General features: G+C 41.7%; 2 protein-coding genes across 27 annotated transcripts; one reads left to right on the top strand and one right to left on the bottom strand.

Annotated features, from left to right (window-relative positions):
* Positions 1 to 1,657: 1,657 nt before the first annotated feature.
* Positions 1,658 to 9,966, bottom strand: LOC127308006 (succinate-semialdehyde dehydrogenase, mitochondrial). Its single transcript, XM_051338764.2, has 20 exons — positions 9,806 to 9,966; positions 9,545 to 9,661; positions 8,660 to 8,759; positions 7,933 to 7,981; positions 7,761 to 7,848; positions 7,557 to 7,667; positions 7,149 to 7,211; positions 6,937 to 7,047; positions 6,521 to 6,586; positions 6,346 to 6,423; positions 5,459 to 5,536; positions 4,482 to 4,548; positions 4,312 to 4,397; positions 3,679 to 3,711; positions 3,541 to 3,573; positions 2,892 to 2,992; positions 2,640 to 2,725; positions 2,203 to 2,309; positions 2,038 to 2,115; positions 1,658 to 1,967 (listed from the first exon to the last, which is right to left on the bottom strand). The coding sequence occupies exons 1-20, from the start codon at positions 9,896 to 9,898 to the stop codon at positions 1,935 to 1,937; spliced, it is 1,578 nt and encodes a 525-aa protein (XP_051194724.1). The 5' UTR covers positions 9,899 to 9,966; the 3' UTR covers positions 1,658 to 1,934.
* A 1,332-nt stretch (positions 9,967 to 11,298) lies between these two features.
* LOC127308005 (uncharacterized) lies at positions 11,299 to 19,338 on the top strand. Of its 26 annotated transcripts, none has more exons than XM_071821698.1 (14): positions 11,299 to 11,649; positions 11,730 to 12,019; positions 12,125 to 12,213; positions 12,448 to 12,561; positions 12,861 to 12,912; positions 15,108 to 15,290; positions 15,754 to 15,851; positions 16,134 to 16,294; positions 16,391 to 16,471; positions 16,694 to 16,740; positions 16,931 to 16,998; positions 17,396 to 17,483; positions 18,625 to 18,678; positions 18,978 to 19,338. In XM_071821698.1, exons 2-7 carry the CDS (start codon positions 11,852 to 11,854, stop codon positions 15,838 to 15,840), a joined length of 693 nt encoding a protein of 230 aa, XP_071677799.1. In that variant the 5' UTR covers positions 11,299 to 11,649; positions 11,730 to 11,851; the 3' UTR covers positions 15,841 to 15,851; positions 16,134 to 16,294; positions 16,391 to 16,471; positions 16,694 to 16,740; positions 16,931 to 16,998; positions 17,396 to 17,483; positions 18,625 to 18,678; positions 18,978 to 19,338. The 26 variants fall into 26 exon arrangements, 23 of the variants coding, with proteins under 23 accessions (XP_071677799.1, XP_071677798.1, XP_071677801.1 ...); XM_071821697.1 differs by having other exon boundaries at positions 16,656 to 16,740; XM_071821700.1 differs by having other exon boundaries at positions 16,958 to 17,483.
* The last annotated feature ends 4,934 nt before the right edge of the window (positions 19,339 to 24,272 follow it).

The raw sequence follows: 24,272 nt of genomic DNA, 5'->3' as shown, positions 1-24,272 counted from the left end.
CCAAATTCCAGTAAAAGCATCGAAGGAAGTACGCATTTTTTTCCAGACAATCTGCAACCCATATTCTCTCTCGGACAATTGGCATTTCAATCACATGTACTGTTCATATACCATCTTGTCCGGGTGTGGTAAAAAAGGAAAACAACAGACGTAGATGCAGTTTACCGAGTAACATAGGAGTATACTCTCTTTATATGTGGTCGATAGATATGTGATGCATGGGGAGATTTCAAGGAAGCTTCTTCTGGAACCATACCAGGAGTATACCGCAGCAGCAGGAGCAAGTTCCAAAAGCAACTGCAGCAGTCCTAGCACTAGATCAAGGGCACAACTTCCGAGGGAAATCATCTTGGGTTTCACCAAAGCAGGTCGCCTGCAGGCCAGGCCCTCTGGTGGCCTCGGTTTCAGCCTTGTCGGTGGGTCCCCTGCGCAAGAGACAAGCAGCCTTTTGCCCTTTGGAGGTGAAAGGCAAAGGTAGCGCAGCCAACTGTTTGACGGGAGAAGATCAAGGAAGGAAGCTTCGTTTATTCCTTCCACCTGCTACTCTACTCTACTCCTGAAGCTGATCGATCGGTGTAGCAGGAGCGTATACCATACGGTTTGCTGGCTGGCCCACCTGCCTGCCTGCCCAGGGGCCAGGGGCTGCGCTCGATCTGGCCTGGCTAGGTGTGCCTCGGTATGCGGGAAAGACGAGATACGACCCGGATCCTCTCCGCTTTCGGTATTTGGTACATTATCTTCTTTCGAAAATGTGAGAGATTATATCGGCTCATGGTAGTAGTATGAAACTGGTTTCGGCCTAATTCATGCGTCCCCAACAACTGCAAGTTATTGCTCCCTCAGTTTCGATGAACAAGACGAATCTTGTCTTCCGTGTTTTTTCTTTAACCAAGAATAACTTCAAACAAATATATAAAGATTATTGGTACTCCCTTCTGTTAGGCTGATCTCCGCCATGTACGAGCCCAACGGCTCGACGTGCCCTTTGACCGCGTCCACATCGGGGGCACTCAACCGTTCACTGGTTGGTGGACCCTGTCACCTGTGCTATATATAGTGGTGGGAGCCTGTGGCACGCATCACGAGGTTGCCCTGAGCTGCCGCCCCACTGAGACACCCACCGATTAGGACTTTCGCAGTGCCGACGAGAAGCTCCGCCGCCACCACTCCCTCATCCATCCGCCATCGTCACCGTGACCATCAGCTTAGAAACAAATTACAAACGGTGACAACATGAATCGCTACTACTAAATCCGTCTTAAAATATATTCTCACGACTATAGGTGTTTGGAACGGTAGCCAAAATTTCCGTGGATGAAGCCCGTGTTAATGTCCTGGACACAGTACAAGCAGGCGATACTACAAAGCACTAGCAGCATATTATTGATGATCTGTGAGACTTGGCCTTGCGATTCCTATACCAATCAAACATTGGCTGCAGGCTGCAGCATCATAAAAATTCAACTCCTCCCTCCGATCCTAAATGCGTGTCGCATGTTCAATGACCCTAAACAGACTTTAGCCTATATTTTGCCTAAATTTGGGACAAGTATATGGGGCTGGAGAGAGTAGCACTTTAGAGGAGCTTGTTCTGTACTAAATGAACATCGTGATACTATCTTTTTGAAACGGGAACATTGTGATAACTATCGATAACTGAAGTTTTGAAATTAAGCCATTGATAGCTATTGATACTGAAGTTTGAGACGAAGCCACTATTTATGTTCCACGTCATTCATTTACAACTGATTACAACCTTTTTATTCCGCCGTGGCTTAATTACTCTCTTTATTCCAGCCTTCTACTATGTTCTCCAGGAGCCTCCACGGTACACTCTTCTCTTACAACTCAGCATCCCTTCCCGTACTCTAGACCTAGACCTGACAGCGCACCAGCACCGTGGTTCAGGCACCAGTAAAGGTCAACGTCAAGCATCAACTCAGGTTGCCCATGCATACATACTTGATCTGCACCACGGTAAAGTAAATGAGCATCGATGATTGACGTCAAAGGTAGCTTACGAATTTGTATACCAACCTCCAGGTAGTCATCCATGCCATATTTTGACCCCTCTCGCCCAAGGCCAGATTGCTTAACCCCGCCAAATGGTGCTACCTGGAAATTATGTGAAATATATATGTCGATACGCTGTAGGACAGAAAACAGGGAATTGAGCAGCAATTCTGTTTGGCGCTTTCTTACCTCTGTTGAAATCAATCCCTCGTTCACACCAACAAGCCCGTACTCAAGAGCTTCGGAAACACGCCATGACCGAGGTATGCTCTTTGTAAACATGTATGCGGCTAACCCTGCAACATCACTGATAATGAGGCTGCCATACTCGATGCAAAAAAGAACTAGGAAATGGCCCCCAGGTTTCAGCATATTTCAGAAAGATAGCCCTAAACTGAGACTGGGACATCACTGAAATGAAAATTGCTACTGCTAGGATTTTTCTTAAGATGGTACTCAACATTAGAGGGTCACACATCACAGATTAGTTTCCAGTATCAATGTTGTATCATTCTCTACTAATGTTTACTGACTGAAGCATACTCTGCTGCAGATTTTTTATGAGGGCAGTATAAAAAAGGGAGATGCGAAAAATGTCACAAGTGCACTTGGGCCAGATAGTGAACCTGCATTCGTGTCATTGGCTAACTGGATTGCTTCTTCCTCGGTTTTGAATGGTATAAGTGGTGCAACTGGACCAAAAACTTCTTCCCTGAAACAAAAGATAGCATTAACCTTGTCAAATCATCAAGACTACAGATATGAACAAGATTGTTAACCGCAAAGGACTAGCCCAAGGATTTAACTGTTTCATGACATAGAAGTAAAAACTATTCAGTGAAGAAAAGAGGGCTATGATGTATAAACTTGAACTCTACCTGAAAAGAAGCATATCACTGCTGACGTTCCCTACCACAGTTGGCTCATAAAATGACATCCCAAGGCTGTGCCTTTTACCACCGAGTATGATATTGGCTCCCTACAGAAGGATTAAGTGATACTTTACCACGCAGTTGCAAAGAATTATATTCATCAACTGAGGCATGGGAACAAACAAGGTGCTGGTCTTAACTGAAGCAAGCAAGGATCATAAATTCCAAGCTAAACCAAGCCTTACCCATGTTATCATTATTCAGGAATGATTGTAGATACCAACTCTAGTGCGGTTTCAATAACCAGAATCAGCCACGGAAAAAAGTTGCTACAAATATATATAGATATATGTTGGAGTTCTTAGGGTATATAAGTTAGATACCAGACAAGCATTGGTACAGAATCATGTTTTCTTGTGGGTGAAGCATTGGTACAGAATCATGTTTTCTTGTGGGTGGGTGGGGGCAGTTAGGTGGGGTTAACCAGAGTTCACCAAAGTTGCAGTCTCTCAACCAAGTGCTTTCTGATGCACGGTTTTAGGAACCATGACAGACAATCCAGCTGGGGGCAGGAATTGGTCCAGTTATAGATCTTGGGACTCCCTTTTAATTTCAATAGAAAAAAGTGGACACCATTATAGTGATTTGAGATTACCTTTGATGTAGCATCATCTAGGAACTTCTCTACCTATAGGAGAAAAGGTAAACAAATAAAACATATGAAGACTTAGAGCAAAGACGGAAAAAGATGCCGAACAATCTTGAGAAATTACTGTAAGTGCAAGATGCTAACCTTTTGAACAGAAGCTTCATTGATTAGTGGACCCTGCACATGAAATAAACTGTAAGATCTAAATGAGGTAGAAAAACAAGAGAACAGAGCATATCACAAGCAAATCAAGCATTATTCATTATGATGCAACATGAAGGTGAACGGCAAGGGTATCTTTGGACCACCGGATTCCGAACACAAAAGAATAGGAGGAACGTAAGATTGAGATGTCATGGCTTGTGGAATCCGACAGGATACCGAAGTACAAGATTATGCAAAAATGGCTCTTTATGTGATCTAACCTAAAGAGAGAGAAGGTTCATCCGTTTATGCAAGACACAGTAAATTTGCTGTGTGATCTAACCTCTTGCTACCAGAAATAAAGTGTCAGAAAGCAACCTAAGAAATTTCAGTAGTCTCCTTTCTTTGGTCCAAACGGATTTCATAAGAAAAGAATCCTATTGATTGAAGTCCTAAAAAATATCCTATGGAAGTCCGTCAATGCAAAGAAGACCTAAGTACTGCAAAATTAGGTATTTTTATAGCTCATATACATTGCATGAGAAAACACAGTTCAAGCACTTAACACAAGAAACACCTAGCTTAAACTGTGTAGCTCAATATGTACCAGTCATACTCAACACACTTACATACCTGTGATGTACTCTCTTCTAGCCCATTACCAACCTGCAGACTCTGAACAGCCTTGACAAATGCACTTGCAAATTTTTCGTAGATACCTATATATGCAAACCAACCCTCATTTGTTCAAACGGAACAAAGAGGCCCCAGTAACATCTACATGACATAAGTAATCACTTTACCTTCCTGCACCAGTATCCTGTTTGCACATACACATGTCTGTCCACTGTTACGAAACTTGGCAGCAAGCTGTACCAAATGAAAATGGTGAATATGCATCTATCATAATTCAAAATGATACAAGTTACCCATTTCAAGTTTTTCAACAGCTACGTATGTTAATAGAAGAAGTACAAAACGTGTTATATATGAAACAAATTTCAATTAGCCATTGTCAAGAAGAATTGTTCTTATTTTCTTTGTCATATAGAGATGTTATTATACTCTAAAACAGTAATATGGATAAGCTTTTATTTACTCTTGTTGTCTCAAACAGGTTATGCACTTTGGCATTAGGTTTTGTGTTTGATCTGAACTTTATTATAGCCATTTTGTCTTCGGTAACTGAGGGCCACTGGATGTATCTTCCTTCCATGCAAACAGAAACCTTCCATGTAGTGAGGTGTGGACAGAACATAACTAAGGGTTAATAGTGTTTGAACTGGCAGTTGCAAAATAAGTTCTAGGCTGATAAGAATTAGGATGCTTGAACATATGCGTTTGGATCAAGGATTAGTGTTATCACTTGTTTCCCCTATGTGATTGAAGGATGGCCACTTGTGACCATAAGGCTATACGAACACGCTTATGGCAGGAAAATTTGTGATGGCGCGGGAACAGGGGAGGGGTCTACCATATGCACTACCCAATATGCTGGCAAGGCAGCTGCATTACCTAGCAGCTCAGTAAAAATAGTCAAAAACTACATGTTACCCAAGAAAACAGAGCATTTACGAGTTTACATGTTAAAACCGTAGCATTTAGGAAAACAATAGACATTATGTGAGTCTTAGACATTATGTAGAAATTCACCATAACTACGATGGTGTTCATCAACCTCAAGAGCTAAAGATGATGTTAGTGGTCTGTATGGTAGTGGAAATACAAACACTGATCCCAAAAGAGTTGCAGAAGGGAGAAAAAGCTAGTTTTTACTTACACTGCCTTTAACAGCAACCTCAATATCTGCATCATCGAAAACAATGCAAGGTGCATTCCCACCAAGCTCCAAAGAAACCTACAGGAGAATTATTCTTGTGAGCGTCACGTTGGGAGGTAGCACAATGAAGTGAAGCAATAAAAGCTGTGCAGAAACATTCCCAATAAGATTTAAAGAAAAAATATGCATATATCATGAATAAAATTCCAACAAAAGATGACATCATGGTGGCAAAGCAATATATTACTAACATGCGGTATAATGCTATTAATAGCCGCCAGGCAGCAGTTAGGGTACTTAAAAGTGAGAACTCTATAAAGGGCAGGGCATACCCAGTGCTCAAAGCTCCCACACATTGTGGGGTCTGGGGAAGGGTATTTATAGGGGCAGCCTCTATATCCAACACATTTCAAGAATAAAATGGCATTATGAGTCTGGTTTTGAAACGAACAGGCCCGGAAAAGCACCACCAGGGTGGTTCCAAAAATTGGGTGGTTTTCAACTATTTTATTGTTTCACGTTGAGTCTGATTTTCAATATTTAATGTTTGGGATGCACCTAATAAGAAATAATTAATATACAAATTCCAGGCTAACTTGCCTGCACTAGATGGTATCTAGGGCCTAAATCGGACAAAAACTTGTCCTAAGACATAAGGTAGGGGCCAGTTACTCCTGGATTTCTGAAGTCTTTTGCACAAATCTCTTACATGTTCACCAAAAAGTAGGATAGTTATTGCAATATTCGATCAAACCAAATCAACAGAGCAATGTATGGCAATCCGACATGCTCTAATACAAGACAGCTCTATGGATACACAGGAAATTCAAACTCCAGGGCTCGCAGATGAAGAGTAATTTCTTCCCAATTAGTTTCTCAAGACATACCTTTTTCACAGTATTTGCTGATCCAGCCAAGAGTTTTTTACCTACAGCTGTTGATCCCGTGAATGTAATCTTTCTGACCTATAAAAGAAAACATTTTATCATGTAAAACACAATACTCCTACTTAACATATATATATAATTAAAATTAAAATTGCAAAAGAATAAGGAAATAAACCTGTGTACTCTGTGTTAGTGCATCACCTATCTCAGGAGCATTACCCATCACAACATTCAGCGCACCCTGGATTAAGGAATATGACCAAAATAGATGCCATGAATTTCAGATAACAATAACAGACAAATAACTTGGCATGTCGTGGTAAAAGATGGGAATAACAATGTAATCTAATGCACCTGAGACCTGGTCTTTTCCCTAATAAGTTTAGTTATCTAATTTGCTAGGTAACTGAGAACATAACGTGAATAGCCGAGAACCTCTTCGGTTCTAAGTCCTTACTTTGTCTTAGTCATTACAGAAAGTTAGGAGTAATTTATTTGAAAAAAGAACTTCGACAAGTGCAGTAATATTGAAACAGAATAGATAGTGATACGCAAATATGATTGGAATTGTAGAGAACTTGAGAGAATTACAGCAGGTATTCCAGCTTGAAGAGCAAGGTCTGCTGCAGCTAATGCTGTCAGAGGTGTGAACTCTGACGGCTTGACAACAACAGTGCATCCACAAGCCAATGCTGGTCCAACCTGAGTGTAACCATGTATAAGAAAATGCACAACCATAGTAACTTTTCATTTGAACATCTGAACAAATGGAAAATGGAGAAGTGTAAAGTTTTGCTTCAAACCTTTCTGGTTATCATCGCTAAAGGAAAATTCCATGGTGTAATAGCTCCAACTACCCCAATAGGCTGTAGAAAATAATCGTTATGACATCATGTTTACCTCACATGTAAAAGTGACCATAGTAGACAAATATCAAAACACAAAAACATTTGCTCAGTGCATCAGGTCAAGAAAACGTTCTGAGAAATTTGAGTATCGGTTCAAAAGAACGAAAGGTGGAAAATGTACGAACTGATGGCGAAATTTTGAGTACCTATTTAGAAATTTAACTTGATAAAATGAAAGGTGCAAAATGTACAAACTGATGGTGAAATAATTTAAACAAATATAGAAGTAAAGGATATATTGAGGTTTAAATGATTAAGACAAGGCACGGGCATGATAAATTTTAAAAGCCATTAGCATATTACCTGCTTCAGAACCAATATTCTGCGGTCAGCCAGGGTAGGTGGAATAATATCACCATATACACGTTTTGCTTCCTCGGCAAAATATTCTATGAAACTTGCACCATAATTTACCTGAATTGACGATTAGCAACAATCAGTCTACCACAACCCTTTATGATGATAAGATCCAGCTAACTAATATTAGTGCACGATTTCAGCAAGTACCTCCCCAAGGGCTTCTTTCATAGGCTTCCCCTGCTCCAGTGTCATGAGAAGTGCAAGTTCTTCCTTGTGTGAAATAAGTAGATCATGCCTTTGTTGAATATACATAGTGAGAAGAATATTCCAGGTGATACTATATTCATGCTATTATTAACATTTGATTCGTGCAAACTACCATTTTCTTAGTGCCTTGCTCCTTTCACTCGCAGTGAGTTTGCTCCAAGCTACAAAAAGAAAAGGGTGACATATAGAAGGCGGGTGACAAAACAAAGCCATACAAATATACAAAGAAAAAATAATTGCTTAGTCATACAAATACATATAGAAGGCGGGTGACAAAACAAAGCAATCAATTGCTTAGTCATACAAATACTTATAGAAGGCGGGCGACAAAACAAAGCAATCAATATGAGTGTCCTGCCAGGCACTGAAAATCATAACTAAACTTAATTAAGATAAGGAAGGTTTGCAATCAATGAGTGTCCTGCCAGGCATTAGATTTTTGGGGATTTTTTGAAATGAACATTTCCGAAAAACAATCATATATTCACCTCATTTGGAGACACTGTAGTGATCTTGAATTTCTTATGAGATTTTTGTAGTTACCAAAGGTGACTGAATTAACCGTATTATAAATCAATACAACTAGTAAGCCAGATAGAAAGCATTTTATGATATGCAGAAGATATTAGTTGATTGTGCAGACAACAGTCACATGTGAGCAAAGTTCACTTTATTCATAACATTCCCTCCAGTGATAGTCTTCGTCAGATGCAGAAGGAATTTTAGTTGCATATACTAAGAGTATGAGCATGTTCCAAGGTTTGACTATGACACTTGCAAAACATTATTTGAGCAGCACCCAAGCATAAAAACTGAATCCAGTGACGTGTTAGACATACAGTAAAATGTAGTGTTCGCGGAAGCTATTGCATCGGATGTTTCTCTGTTGCCCATGCAGGCAACATTAGCAAGGACCTCGCCAGTTGCTGGATTTTGCACCTACGAGAACATAGATTAGAGAACTGATATAGTATAAACAGTGAGTAGAGGTATTCCAGTACCAACATATCATTGATTTCTCACACTGTTATCCTACGCAGCAAACTGAGAAGAGGCAAGACCAGCTAAGTTCCAACACTATTTTCATGACTATTACAGTGGCATCAAAGGATCTGATTGGTAATAGAGGGCACATCCATGCTAAAGAATCAAGATTAACCCCCATAGCCCCAGCCGTTATCAGGCAAGAGGAAAATTCTAACAGCACTAACGTCTTGGGAATGGGACCGAAATTTCAAGCAGCATATTCAGAGCTCATAGATGCAGCTAAGCGTATGCTGCTGTTTGAGCATCAATGTCACTGGTGGAGCTTTTCCATCTCAACACTGGTTCATCAGCATAATTTATGTACTCCTCTCGTCAGACTCCCTTGTTATTTTCGTAACAAACACATGTTTACACGAAGTGCATAATTCTGTTTAGCACACTCCACCAGAGAGTCTTACAGTGTCGCCCACAACCTGCTCGCCTGATTACCCCAGTGAGGAAACAGTGTGTTCACTAAGCTAAGCACACACGACTAAAACGTACAGGGCAAAATCGCAGTCCAACAGCACGAACTGAGGATTCGGCACCAATATTCCAACTCCCACCCATCCCATGCCACACGGAATCTTGGAGCACAACCGAGCAATAACACCTGATTACCTTGAAGTAACCGCGCCAGCCAACAAGCTTCGCGGAAGCACCAATACGGTGTGATGGAGGGAGTGAAGAGTAGTCACCTCGAGGGTCTTCCCGTCGTAGGCGTCAACCCACTTGCCGCCGATGAGGCCTTGCGTCCTGAGCAGCCCCGCCGCCCGGATCTTCTCCATCGCCGCGGCCGCGTTCACGCTGCCCATCTGCTCACCTCACCCAGAAAACGAAACGAAAAAAACTCGATGGACTGAGCACAACAGCACGGCAGTGATCCTCCCCGTGCCGGCGGGAGGGCGAGAGGTATGAAGGAGCGCAGGCGAGTGCGGCTGGGGGGAAAGAGGGCGTACGTGGCGGCGGCTGGTGAGGCGCGAGGAGGCCGCCGAGGAGGCGAGGATGTGGCGGGCGCCGAGCGCCGCCGCGCGTCGCATCGTCATCGACATCTGGAAGCGCCGGGGAAGGAGACGACGAGTGAGGCAGCGGGCCACCTCGTCAGACTGAGGATTTGTTTTCCGAGATGAAAGCAAGTAGCCCACGGGTACAGCACAAGCACTTTACACGTGGGCTGCTGAGCTGTGCAGATTTTGGAATTTTGAACGTTCAGAGATAGCGACCTCCCAACCTCGGCAGTCGGCACAAATCTAAAGGTATAATTGATGTCCCCGTAGGGGTCTCGCAAGGATTTGAGATTCTCCACCGTCCGATCTAACACGTGGCAAAATCTGATCCGTTCTTTTCTGCTTTAGTGGTTGGGTGGTTCACTAGGCGTGCGTTTGGTTGGTGATCCAACTAGGGATGGGATTGGACCATCCCTGTTTTACGTGTGTTTGGTTATAAAGTGCGTGGATGGAACCGTCCACATGCAAGGAATATTCTCTCCAGATGCTGACCCAACTCATCCCCAAAAATCGGCCGAACCTCCTCATCCCACTTTTTCTAACAGCGTGGACCGCCTCCTAATTACTTCTCTCGCCCCTAATGAGCGCTGCCGACGGGATTTCTTCTCCCATGTTCAACCCGGCTACCGCCGCCGTCCCGTTCTTCCCCATCTACATCACCACCAGATGGCCGCCTCCAAGCCACGTCGCCCTTCTCGGCGGCTGGGCATGGCCGGGCGGCGGCTAGGCCCGATCGGCCGGCGGGGGCTGGGCACGGCTAACGGGGCGGCGGCGCGGGGTTGGGCACGGAGTTGGGCACAACTGACCGGGCGGCGGCGCGGCATCGGTGGTCGGTGAATGGAGCTCGGGTTCCGCCCCGAGCAGATCGAGAGCAGGGAGCTCTGCAGGTCGTCGTTCCCCACCATAGGCGCCTCCTCCAGTGCGTCGGCGGCCGGCGGCTATTCCCCATTTTTTGTGTTATAAGCTAATAACTGTAATTTAACTTGGTAACCCGGCCGCTATTGAATAATATGAGCTAAGGACATTTCATCCCATCTGTGAAATCCTTGGAACCAAACAAAACAAGGGAGCAACTAATTGGGACCATCCCCATCCACATAATCCATCCCATCCAATCCCATACACGTTTGTCCACCAACCAAACGCACGCTAGCTAACCCCCATGCACCGCGCTATTCTACCCGCATCAGGTTGTATTTGGGCCCCAGCTTCGCGCGGACCCGCCCGTCAGTCAGTGTGGGTGAAATGGGATCCGGTCCACCGTGTTGTGGCTTGGGCCGAGGCTGCCGGTTGGTTCTGCCCGCTCGTCGCGAGATAGAGACATGGAACAGCCGTGGGCTACCCGCCTCACTCTGGCTGTGGGCCTCATCATCGTCTGGGCCCGTCTATCGGTGTAATTGGCTCAACCAAGGGACATACACACAATTGGCTCAACTGAGAGAGGATGAAAATATCTCTGCCTCCACGTTTTCTCTCTCCCTCCCAAACCTTATCCTCTCCCGTCCTAACCTTCCTGGCGACGGCGAAGGCGACGGATACCGGAAGAAGCGGCGGCAGAGTGGGAAGCCAGCGGTGGGGAACGAAGAGCCCTCTCCACAGGGACGGCGCAGGAGCGCAGCAGGGGCCGACGTGGCAGGGCGGCGCGGGCGACCTCGGTTACTCCGGCGAGGACGGCGCGGTCCTGCAGGAGTGTTGAAGGACGGCCAACGGGGGCGGTGCGGGTGAGCTCCTCCAGGGCGGCGCGGTCGAACTCCGCCATGGCGAGCTCCGGCAGAGAGAGCTACGACTTGGGATAGGTTCGTCCTCTCTCTCAAATCCCGCCCCGCGTCCCTGCCTTCGCGAAGCCAGCACCACCACGCCTCTGCTACGCGTGCAGGCAGCAACACCTCAGCCTGCTCGGCCCTAGGCCGACAACAACCACGTGCGGCCGCGGGCGAGGATTCGCTGCTCAACCGCACCCTTTTTCGCTGGGCAGGGGAGCAGAAGGCAGGCACGAGCATGCGGGCGCAGCGCCGCCGTCCGCCGCCGTCGCCGTCGCCCGGACACAGCGGGAGCAGCGCCGCCATCCGCCGCCTCCCTGGGCCACCGATGCCCTGCCGCTTCTGTCCTCACCTCTGCCTCGAGTTCGTCTTCTGTTCACGGTGGCTCGTGTCATGGTGGTCCGCGGTAACCTCATCATCCCTTGGTATACAACTTCCCTGTTTTTCTTTCCCCAACCCTGACATTCCTCTCTCCCTAAGATCTACATGTTTGTTTATTATGAGATTGCAGTTTTGTTTGTGTGAAGAAGCTGCTTCTGCAAATGACTGTGGCAAAGACTACCCATGCAAGATGACCATGTGTGTGTATCTTTTATTCAGGTTCATCTTCATTTTCTCTGTTCAGTGCGTATATTGTTGCTTGTATCAGTATGCTCAGGTTGTAGTTTAACATCAGAAATGAAGGCATGCCATAGTTTTTCTAAAAATATCACGTTACTAAGATCCATTAAAGATAATGATTAGAGAATTAATTTACCTCTTGCCAGCCTCTGAAAAATATTTGATTGTATGTCTTTATTGCTGCTGCTTCGTCATTGCCATTGCTGCGATAAGCATTGCCTCACGCTCATGCTGTTGTCGTTGGGAGAAGCATCGCCTCGCGTTGTTGAGCCCGCAGGCATGCCTAGATTTCTTCATTCATGGCTTGCATCGGTCCAAAAGTGCTAGGTAAAAGTTTATCCTTCTATCATTTGTTCATCTCTAGACCCACTCTGTCAGGCAAAATTACCAGACTGTCTAGCATATAGAAATCCGAAATTTGTCTACCAGACGGTATCTAAAATTTGCAGCCCCAGCAAAAATTGAAACATTTTCATTCCCTGTTTACATGGAAATAAAGTAATAATATGTGGGTATGTTTGTGCTCTGCCAACCCAATTGTATGCTCTATCTTTTTTGAGATGCATTTTCTTTATCTTTTCATTTTCCTTGCTGATATCATTATTTTATTTCACTCTTTCATGCAGAGGGGTTGCAAAGGAGATTGCGGTGAAGTCCTGCAATGCTCTTCTCCTCAAGGTTTGTTTGGTTTGAGATACATTATTTTTATTGTAGCGTATAACTTTGTTAGCTCAAGAATTGTGTATGTAAGTTAACCACAGTGTACTTGAGGCTGTGAGAATATCAATACTGGTTGGCTGTGGTGTGATGACCAGTCACCGGAGGTAGATTTCAGGGTCACCTTCTTGTGATCTCTTGTTGCTACATGAAATTGAGAGGGATAGAATTTTTTATCTCTTTTGTGGAAAATAGGATATGGGCTTGAAATTTGTAGTTATGCTTGTCCCTTATGTACAATGCATATTGCCGATTAAGTGTTATGTGTAGCTAGGATTTATGCGAGTCGTGCTAGAGAAAGGAAGTTGTGCCACAAACAAAAACAGTACATCTTCATATGGTTCCTGGTAGGATTCAATTGCTGGTACTTATATGCAACTGTTCTGTATTACTAAATGTTCTTGGACTTTAAATATACTTGGACTTGATTCTGTCCGTGCAGTCCGTCTAATATACTAACTAACCTACCTATTACATAAAGGCAAAAGAAAGCTTTATCCTCTCATCCTTTTGGTTTACTTGGCTCAATACCTCTATTATAATGCTTTAAAGTAATTTTCTTGACTTTACAATATTCGAGAAGAAGTCAGATGGCAAGGCCTGCTCGTATTGCATATCTTTGTTTCTTGTATACTGTTTTGCATCATGTGTCAAGCCAGTGGTCAGTTTTTGGCGTTTGTTCTTATGATTGTTTCCATTTTTAAGGGCAAGTGAAATACTAAAATTAGAACACGTCATCAGAAATATATTGAAATGCTAATCTGTAATATTAAGTACAATATTATTTAGGATGCTCCAGGTATACTAGCCATGATTCTGCGAGGAGAAGTAATTACCTTTATTGTTGATCTGTTAACTTGTTCATACCATTTTTAATCCATGTTCAGATGCCGTCTAGGATTTGCTAGAAACAATAAACCGTGGCTTGGGTCCAACTAAGTTGGTTTAGAGGGTATATAGTGTGTAACAATTTGTGCTGAGGTGAGTAGATGCTTGACCACAAATTATGAACTTAACCTTTTTTAGAGTGTTGAGAAGTTGTTACAGAGCATTGTCACTACCGACCATATTGATTAATTTTGCATGAGCATATTTAAGTCACCAAGAGCAAGCTACTTCAGGGATGTATTAATAAAGTATTGTCACTGTATAGTCAGGTTATTTTATATTGGTTGGATGAGATTTGTTTCTAATCTATACTCAACAGTCAGGACTGCAAAAGTTTATCCTACCTTTCTAATCAAAACTCAAGAGTCAAACAACATAAATCTTATATATATTATGTGTGTCCGATCAAATGGTAGCATTGTGTTTCCTTTTTTCCCTTTGCATCCTGTTATTTAAAAAGATTATTGTAGTATTGTTTCTTCTTTTTTGTTTGAGGATGTAGCCCCTAGCTAACTAAAACCATTAGTCACCGTCTGGTTTACAGAGTGCTAAAAATGAGAATTCGTCCTCATTCTTGTAATATTGATTGAACTTTTTATACATCTCTAACTAGCAATACGGTAAATAGCTATATTTTTTATTCCTCAAGGCATATATGGCCAATAGCTATATTTATTCAATATCAGTTTAGAAATTCTTCTGGCTTCTCTCTGGCTTCTTCAAGACAGTTTGGGTGTTTCTGTTCCCAATCCTCTATATTGTCGTGGCCATCATATTTGCTGAGGTTGTGCATACCCGCAATCTTGGACTGCTGATCCATGGCCTTACTGATTATGATTCAAGCAAGCGCCTTCTCCTTCACCGTCGTGTTGCTGCTAGCCATCTCAGTCTATACTGCATTCATGTATCACATGCTAAGGCGCAATGGCCATACCTGCAAATATGGTATTTTCCTTACTTATCCCATGTGAAAGTTCTTGGTTATTAGGGCCAGTGTTGATGCCAAGTGGTTAGATAATGGTACCTAAAGAGGTAGTTTGATTTGGTCCAAGCAGAATTAACTTCATATGCTTTTAATGTTGTGAAACATGAATCCATATATACTGCTCATGGCCGAGTTCTCGGTAGACGTAGCAGCGCAGCCATTGCAGGCGCTCAACATTGTATTGCATAACATCATGGAATAACAACTTTCCTTGCCTTTTTATTTGTTACTTTGCTTTCTTATTTCGAATAGAAATTTATACTATTTCTGTGTACTTATGCAGGTACTCTGGCTTGGTAAGCCAATCCTTATTGTGGAAGATTGTGAAACCCATGAAAGTATGCATGGGTATCCGAGGATCGGCTGGGTTTTACCAGCGTACCTATGCAAAGTGAATTTCACCATCTTCATCAAGCTGGATACATCAAGGATCTACAATATGTGTCCAACACTTGCTCCCAGTTTTGTAAGTTGATGATTATCACACTTCTAATATTTGGTATATATAATATACACTCTACTCCTTGAATTAAAAAATGTGGAAATGCATTACATGCCTAATAGCAACTAGAGAAGAGGCACAGTTAAATGTTCAGACATTTCTACTTGAATCCATCTGTTCTTTACTGTTAGGTTTAATATTTAACTTGCTTCACCTGATGCTGTGCTTTTCTGCAAAACATGATGTAGTGATTCAGGTATTTGGCTGTTTATTACTGAACTTCGGTACTGTTTATTGAACATTCACATAGGGTATTCTATAAATTATATTCCATGAAAATTCAGATTTTGCAAATGGTTTTATGGTTTCCTTAGTTGACTTGCTTGCTGGCAATTATAGGAAATATATGTGTTTCAGGATTAAGTATACTTTGCAGATGCACGAGACAGGACATTTATTTCGACGGTTCTATTTTTACATTGCCTAGGATCTTATTATGTCTGCTATGATGTTGCCTCTGGAATATTTTGATGCTTTCAAGCTGCAAATATACTTTTATGGGCTTATCTTCTAATTCTACTGTAGGTATGTAAGCTATGTTGCTTTTTCTTTTTCATGGGCAAAACACCTACTGCACAGTTATTGTTTTGAACAAGTGCTAGCAAAATAAGCACTGTAACAGCTACATGTAGTGTTCAGTTAATATTTAGGAATACCTCTCTTGGTTACTTCCTTATCTCCGTATTGTTTTGTCTATGGACTGTAGGTCATGTCAGGGAGTGTATTAAATTGTATTTTACCATGCTTTTTTTCATAGTTTTTCATGCTATTCCATGGTAGATTAAATTGTATTTCACCATGCTATAGGTACCTGGTCCGTAGGTTCCTCGACAGGTAACTGTCCGGTGGAAAGACGTTGGGATGAAGTAGTCGAGAAAGGTATGAAGTCACGTTGCAGCCATGGATTCTCCGCCCCATGTTTCTCTGCAGCGCATCGGGATGATGTCTTCGCCTTCGTCACACCACAGGTAGGTATTTGATTCGTCCTTGCCTTGGCTCCCCACTCCCTTGAATATCTCTTCCTAATTCCACAACTTTTTTTCCCATCCATTGTGAGGTTGCAGGTGTGTGCATAAGCCGTTTGTGTAAATGCATAAAGGCAAAGATTGCTCCGGGAAGAAATGTTAACACCTCAACTTGGATTTGTAAGTTGTGTGTTCTCTCAGATGCATTCCTCTTGATGATTTACATGAGTTTCAACATGGATTTCTTAGTTTATATTAATCACATGTTCTCCTATTGTCATGAACTTCAGGAAATGAAACCTTTTTGTACATTCTAATTCTTTTTATCAGTGATGATGAAGTGGAATATTTTATTATTAACAAGGTTGGACTTCAGGAAATGAAACCTTTTTGTTCTCTCAGATAGTGGACTACAAGGTTGGACATATTTAATAAACTTTCATAGTCAGGTATCTCAACTTCAAGAATTTGTTCGCCAAATTATTCTTATGTTCGATATGCTGTGTGGTACTGGTTGTAGATGAAGTTTTTTTTTAATTTGCACGATCTCCAGTATGCAACTCTTACCTTTCTATATGACTATGTAAGTAATATATTAAAAATATATAATGGTACCATCACCATCTACCTGATCGGTAGTTTTTGCATTACCTTCATGGTGTGGAGTCCCTGATCAAGGCCATGGCGCCGTGGAGCTCATGCTTAAGGTAAGGAGGAAATTCGTGCATGTATGTTTTTGGGAATGTGTTCAAAATAACCAAACAGTATAATAATTTATTCCATGATTCAACGAGTTTTCTTCCATTAATGGGTGTCGATTTAGTAACTATGATATTAAAACACAAATTACAGCTATAGTTTGAATGTAATTTATCTCATTTGGTTCTGTTCTTGGAGATATATTGCCAACAGGTATAAATGTTATGACCATATTATCATTTCAGATTGCATATACTATATCCTACAAGAATCCTGTTGATGGATTTGGTTTTCGATTCAAAACCAAAGAACATACATTCTTATTTTGTACATGCGTTTTTTTAAAGATTTTCAGCTGTTTGCTATCATATCTAAACAAATGGATGCTTATCTTATTTTGTTCAGAGAGAATGCTATACCTGTGTTGCATAGAAAACCGATTCCTTCACTGGAGGAATGAGCGCTTGAGGAGCTCCTCTTCACTAGCAACAAGGTGAGGATATCTTCAGTGTTGTTTGGTTCTGCGTTGGTTAATTTCCTGCGGATTGAAGGGCCTAAGCGGCGTCTTAGCTGAGTGTTGGAACTGTTGATAAGATAAATGTTAGGGAATGAGCATATACTAGATGTCGATCTTCTAAAATTAAATCTGTCAGCAAAAGATCTTAGATCATCCCGTTTTCTGGTGTACCTGTACCAAGGCAATTTCAGTAGTTCACTCGTGCCAACTATTTATTTGGCAACCTGTAGAAAAGCAACCTAAAATGAAACTGAACTACAAAACATGTTGGAACTGTTGATAAGAGAAGTATTGTAAGTTGAAACATAAACTGTTTTTATGGAGTGATGTTTGTAGTTTATATTCTAGATAGACATTAGAGAAAATTAACCGAGTAGATGGTCAAGCTTGTGAGTATTGAGGGAAGGTTCTCTCTTGTCCGAGTACATGTACTCCGATCATGTGCATCGTTTTCAGAGAAATAAGCTGTTAGGAGTTTAGAGTCTTGAGCGAAGGTTCTCTGGTGACCGAGTACATGTACCATGTACATGTACCACGTATTCAGAGAAACGAGACGTTTAGAGTTTAGTGTCTTGATGGAAGGTTCTTTGGTGACTGAGTACATGTACAATGTTTTCAGAGAAATGAAATGCTAGCAGTTCAGAGAAACGAAATGCCAAGAAATAACTCCACTAACATATACGTACATTTTAACACATGAGATATTTTCTTCTATTGTAATTAATACACATTGTTTTGATCCTGCAGCTAGCATACCATACTTTCTTTAGAATTTTAAGATCATGTTTAGAACATATCAAGTGACTGATTCTTTTTTGGGTTGCTCGCTCATTGCCAAGATAGGTGTGCTTTGCCTCTCCTACATATTCAATTCTCAATGCTACATACTGATGTGCAGTATTATCAGTAAATACCTTTGTAATAAAAATATATCATGCTTTTTCTACATTAAATTAGCCGCACACAAAAATTGCTTAAATAGCAAGTAATTGTGTCTGGATTAAATTTGCTTTACTATGAACCTTTTTTTATTTTTTTGCAGTGTCATCAATTGTGTTGGACCACATAATATTTTTAGATGTATAAATAATGCCTTAACCAAAAAATTGTACTGCAGATGGATATATTTTTCACTCATTGCAGTACACAGTACCACACATGTCTTTTGAAGGTAAGCTTCTAATTTTATTTCTTTGCCGACCATGTCGTATAAATGGCTTCATATGAATATCTGCAGTGCCAATCTATCCAATAGCACAAGTGATTACTTTGTTAATCCTTTTAGTTCCCATCTCCATTTTACTCAATGCATGCACTATTTTTTGTAGCTCACATTTACAGTACTTCCTGAAGTTCATATTGCTTACAGATGGATTTGGCGCATGTTTCCATACTGATAATTTTAGTTAAGCTGCAGATAATTGTACTCTATATGCTTGATGAGAAATTTATCTAGATAATTCTATGCAGAAGCCAATTCTTCTTGCCATATAATAAGTGGGAATACTGCACTCTTACTCCAATGGCAGCAAATTTTCTCGAAAACTCCAATGGCAGAAAAAATGCAAGCTGGAACAGGCTGATGCTATGAGCATTAGATGTTTTAGCTACGACGCACCAGGGAAAAAAATAGAATGTGCTTTTACACCAATTGGAGGTGTCTCGAGAAAATAGAGAAATTCTATCTGTTTTGTATATGCGATAAATTGGAAGTTCTTGCTAACCCTTTCTTTGGGTGAAAGTTTTGTTGAAAATAAAGAAATTGTATCCCTTTTTTCCGTATACAATGACAGTGAAAGGTACATAATAGAAGAATTGCATTTCTATGCCACATGGGGCTGGTAATTTGTCGCTCATATGGTCATATTCTTAATCTCGAAGATAGTTTCATGTTTTCGTCGTGCATTCACATTGATTCTTCCCAAATCTACCTGTTCTACATCATGTAGACGGAATTTAGATTGTACTCAATGACATGATTTTCTTATCTGCTATACTGCTTTTAGTAATGTCTGCTAAATGATGTGTTGACGAGCCCACTCCTATGTTTTGTAACGGAAACTGTACTTATCAGCCTTAGATACATCCTACCAGAATGATAACACTAAGGAAATTTTGTTTGATTCACATTTATGAATTGTCACATGGTCAGTGATATGTGTACCCTATTTCCGTGTTTACTCTATATGTACTTAGTGCTTTTGTTTGCTAGGTTTTGATTGTTTCTATTTAAATTCATGCAATGCTACTGCTTGGTATTCACATTAACCAACTAATCAATAATAATATTAGGATTTCGAAATAACGGTTTATCATTCATTTGTGTAAATGCTATCATAGCGCCATTTCAGCTTATTGTCAATTGTACTACAAAATGATAATCAGTGTGAAATACCATGGTCGCGCGCCAAAAACGGTAATCAGTGCGAAATACCGGGGTCGCGCGCCAAGGCGCGCATCAAAATCTAGTTATTGCAAGTCCAAGTGGTACTGACATGAGTTTTGAAGAATTTGAAGATTTACTTGTTTTTAAACTTTATCTTGGCGCCCACGTAGTCCTATCCTGTAAAATGGATTTGTTTATCATAAAGAGATTCGTTGTTACTGATCCTGCTTTACCTTAATTGTTATTGAAATCATCTGAAATGCAGTGATTGAAAACCTTCTGAAGCAGTGCAATCATTAGAAAATCCGGCCATTTTAGGGTGTGTGGTGCTCACTAAACCTGCTATTGGACGGGATCAGACATAGATCTTATATGATCTCGATCTTGAGCGAGTTTCACCATGCTCCACCAATTGTTCCAAACTGGCGAGGAAATAACCACATTGATTAAGAAAGTCAAATGTTGAAAGAGTGGATCTAATACTAATAATACAACACTTCTCTCGATACAGCAACATGTTGTTAGGTTGGTTTTGGTGTGCGTCTATAGTTCCTCGGAAAGTATCTCATGTCAGAAGGAAGGATCTGACCCGATTCAAAATGACAAAACAAAGAGAATATGCTAGGGGCGCGTGAAAGTCGAAAAAGGATGCTCACTTCGCTACTCAGCAAGGGTGAAAGAATGACAAAGAGAATGGCATAACAGAGGATGGGAAGGCCCCAATCGCCTAAAGAGTGTGTTTCCCTCAACATCCACCCAGAGGGGGGCTCGCTCTCGCGAAACAACTTTAGCGATGACCAGGGTTCGTACTATTGCTGATGAACTGACCATCCTACCTCCTCTACCTTTTTGACAGCCCATCTTTTTGTCTCAGCAGAGCCACAACATGAGCCAAGTATGCAACAACAATCCAACGACGCGTATGTTTGGAGGCTAACCTAGGCATCCATAGTTCTCCTCCCAAAGATAAAAGAAACCAACACCGTCGAGGATTTCAGGCCAATCTGTATCATCTCGATATTCATGAAAATTGTTTTTAAAAACTTCGAAGATTTACTTGTTTTTAAACTTTATCTTGTAACCGCTGAAGACGCTCGCGTGGTCCTACCATGTAATATTTTCTACAGTAATTTAAATATATACATATATGTATATGTGCTAGAGAAGGATACCTCCCGCGTTGCAGCGGGAATGTTCTAAGGAATTACATTGTATAAAGGAAATTGGATAATACATATAAATACGAAAAATTTCATAGAAATATGCAAGACTTAATTGGTCAAAATAGTAGAGATGCTCAATTTAATTTACCTTAAATTTTTGTAGATGGCTATAGATTGGTTAGGTGGAAAAATAGGACATGGATAGCTTTCATGGATACATCAATAATGAATGTTAGTGGGGATAATATGGACATTTGATTGGATAACGGAATAGATGATGTGGATAGCTTGCATGTAGAGATAGACTAACATTAATTATAGTTAGACTAGTCATAGTGGGGAGTAACATACAGTAGTGTCATGCATATGACACTACTCTATGTTACTACATTCATAATGCATCCACCACCATCTTAGTTACTATCTTGCCAATCATCTTAATTAGTTACTATCTTGCCATGTCATCAATTTGGATGGTATCTTGCCAATCATCTTTTCGTAACTTAGATGTAGTATCATGCATGAGTGTATTAATTAGGCTGTAGACTCATTCAATCTTGAAAATGTTGGAGATATGCCCAAGAGGCAATAATAAAATGGTTATTATAATATCTTTGAGTTTATGATAATGTTTACATATCATGCTATAATTGTATTAACCGAAACATTGATACATGTGTGTTATGTGAACAACAAGGAGTCCCTAGTAAGCCTCTTGTATAACTAGCTTGTTGATTAATAGATGATCATCGTTTCATGATCATGAACATTGGATGTTATTAATAACAAGGTTATGTCATTATATGAATGATATAATGGACACACCCAATTAAGCGTAGCATAAGATCACGTCATTAAGTTATTTGCTATAAGCTTTCGATACATAGTTACCTAGTCCTTATGACCATGAGATCATGTAAATCACTTATACCGGAAAGGTACTTTGATTACATCAAACGCCACTGCGTAAATGGGTGGTTATAAAGGTGGGATTAAGTATCCGGAAAGTATGAGTTGAGGCATATGGATCAATAGTGGGATTTGTCCATCCCGATGACGGATAGATATACTCTGGGCCCTCTCGGTGGAATGTCGTCTAAATGTTTTGCAAGCATATGAATAAGTTCATAAGAGACCACATACCACGGTACGAGTAAAGAGTACTTGTCAGGAGACAAGGTTGAACAAGGTATAGAGTGATACCGATGATCACACCTCGGACAAGTAAAATATCGCGTGACAAAGGGAATTGGTATCGTATGTGAATGGTTCATTCGATCACTAAAGTCATCGTTGAATATGTGGGAGCCATTATGGATCTCCAGATCCCGCTATTGGTTATTGGTCGGAGTGAGTACTCAACCATGTCCGCATAGTTCGCGAACCGTAGGGTGACACACTTAAAGTTGGATGTTGAAATGGTAGAACTTGAATATGGAATGGAGTTCGAATATTTGTTCGGAGTCCCGGATGAGATCCCAGACATCACGAGGAGTCCCGGAATGGTCCGGAGAATAAGATTCATATATAGGAAGTCATTTTATGTGATTTAAAATGATCTGGAAGGTTATATGGAAGGTTCTGGAAGGTTCTAGAAAAGTCCGGAAGAAACCACTAAGGAAGGCGGAGTCCCGGTGGGACTCCACCTCCCATGGCCGGCCAACCCTAAGGGGAGGAGTCCCAAGTGGACTCCCCTAAGGGGGCCGGCCACCCCCTCCCAAGGAAGGGTGGGAATCCCACCTCTAGTGGGAGTCCTAGCTTGGGTAGGTTTCATGTGATATGGAAGGTTTTGGTTTGGGGTCTTATTCGAAGACTTGTAGACCAACTCTTGGGTGTTCCACCTATATAATGAGGGCCAAGGGGAGGGGGCCGGCCACCCCAACAAGCACAAGGTGGCCGCACCACCTCAAGTGGCCGTCGCCCCCCTCTCCCCAAACCCTAGCCGCCCCACTCCTCCACATCCCGCACGCTTAGCGAAGCTCCGCCGGGTTTCTCCACCACCACCGACACCACGCCGTCATGCTGCCGGATTAAGGAGGAGCTACTACTTCCACTGCCCGCTGGAACGGGGAGGTGGACGTCGTCTTCATCAACAACCGAACATGTGACCGAGTACGGAGGTGCTGCCCGTTCGTGGCGCCGTGATCAAGATCTTCTACGCGCTTTTGCAAGCGGCAAGTGAACGTCTACCGCAGCAACAAGAGCCTCATCTTGTAGGCTTTGGAATCTCTTCAAGGGTGAGACTCGATAATCCCCTCGTTGCTACCGTCTTCTAGATTGCATCTTGGCTTGGATTGCGTGTTCGCGGTAGGAAATTTTTTGTTTTCTATGCAACGAATCCCTACAGTGGTATCAGAGCCGTGTCTATGCATAGATGGTTGCACGAGTAGAACACAATGGTTTTGTGGGCGTTGATGCTCTTGTTGTCTTTAGTTTGAGTACTTTGCATCTTTGTGGCATAGTGGGAAGAAGCGGCTCGGACTAACTTTACATGACCGCGTTCATGAGACTTGTTCCTCGTTCGACATGCAACTTGTATTGCATAAGAGGCTTTGCAGGTGTCTGTCTCTCCTACTATAGTGAAGATTCAATTTACTCTTCTATTGACAACACTAGTATCACCGTTGTGGTTCATGTTCGTATGTAGATTAGATCTCTATCGAAAACCCTAAACCACGTAAAATATGCAAACCAAATTAGAGACGTCTAACTTGTTTTTGCAGGGTTTGGTGATGTGATATGGCCATAATGTGATGATGAATATGTATGAGATGATCATTATTGTATTGTGGCAACCGGCAAGAGCCTTATGGTTGTCTTTAAATTTCATGTTGAGTAGTATTTCAAAGTAGTTGTAATAGTTGCTACATGGAGGACAATCATGAAGACGGCGCCATTGACCTTGACGCTACGCCGACGATGATGGAGATCATGCCCGAAGATGATGGAGATCATGTACGTGCTTTGGAGATGAAGATCAAAGGCGCAAAGACAAAAGGGCCATATCATATCACATATGAATTGCATGTGATGTTAATCCTTTATGCATCTTATTTTGCTTAGAACGCGACGTAGCATTATAAGATGATCCCTCACATTAATATCAAGATAATAAAGTGTTCTCCCCTCGTATGCACCGTTGCCAAAGTTCGTCGTTTCAAAGCATCTCGTGATGATCGGATGTGATAGATTCAACGTTCATATACAACGGGTGTA

The sequence above is a fragment of the Lolium perenne genome, chromosome 6 (assembly GCF_019359855.2).
Source record: "Lolium perenne isolate Kyuss_39 chromosome 6, Kyuss_2.0, whole genome shotgun sequence".
Taxonomy (NCBI): domain Eukaryota; kingdom Viridiplantae; phylum Streptophyta; class Magnoliopsida; order Poales; family Poaceae; genus Lolium; species Lolium perenne.
This window is presented reverse-complemented; position numbering and strand designations above follow the sequence as displayed.

Bases quoted from the DNA above. Each gene is read 5' to 3' on its own strand.
- LOC127308005 (XM_071821686.1), top strand. From the start codon at position 11,852: ATGCGGGCGCAGCGCCGCCGTCCGCCGCCGTCGCCGTCGCCCGGACAC. The intron at 12,214-12,447 runs GTTCATCTTCAT...TGCTGCGATAAG, and splicing joins TGTGTGTATCTTTTATTCAG to CATTGCCTCACGCTCATGCT. The intron at 12,562-12,860 runs GTAAAAGTTTAT...TCTTTCATGCAG, and splicing joins CATCGGTCCAAAAGTGCTAG to AGGGGTTGCAAAGGAGATTG.
- LOC127308006 (XM_051338764.2), bottom strand. From the start codon at position 9,898: ATGTCGATGACGATGCGACGCGCGGCGGCGCTCGGCGCCCGCCACATC. The intron at 7,849-7,932 runs GTAGTTTGCACG...TATTCAACAAAG, and splicing joins AGCAAGGCACTAAGAAAATG to GCATGATCTACTTATTTCAC. The intron at 2,726-2,891 runs GTAGAGTTCAAG...CTTTTGTTTCAG, and splicing joins AGTGATATGCTTCTTTTCAG to GGAAGAAGTTTTTGGTCCAG.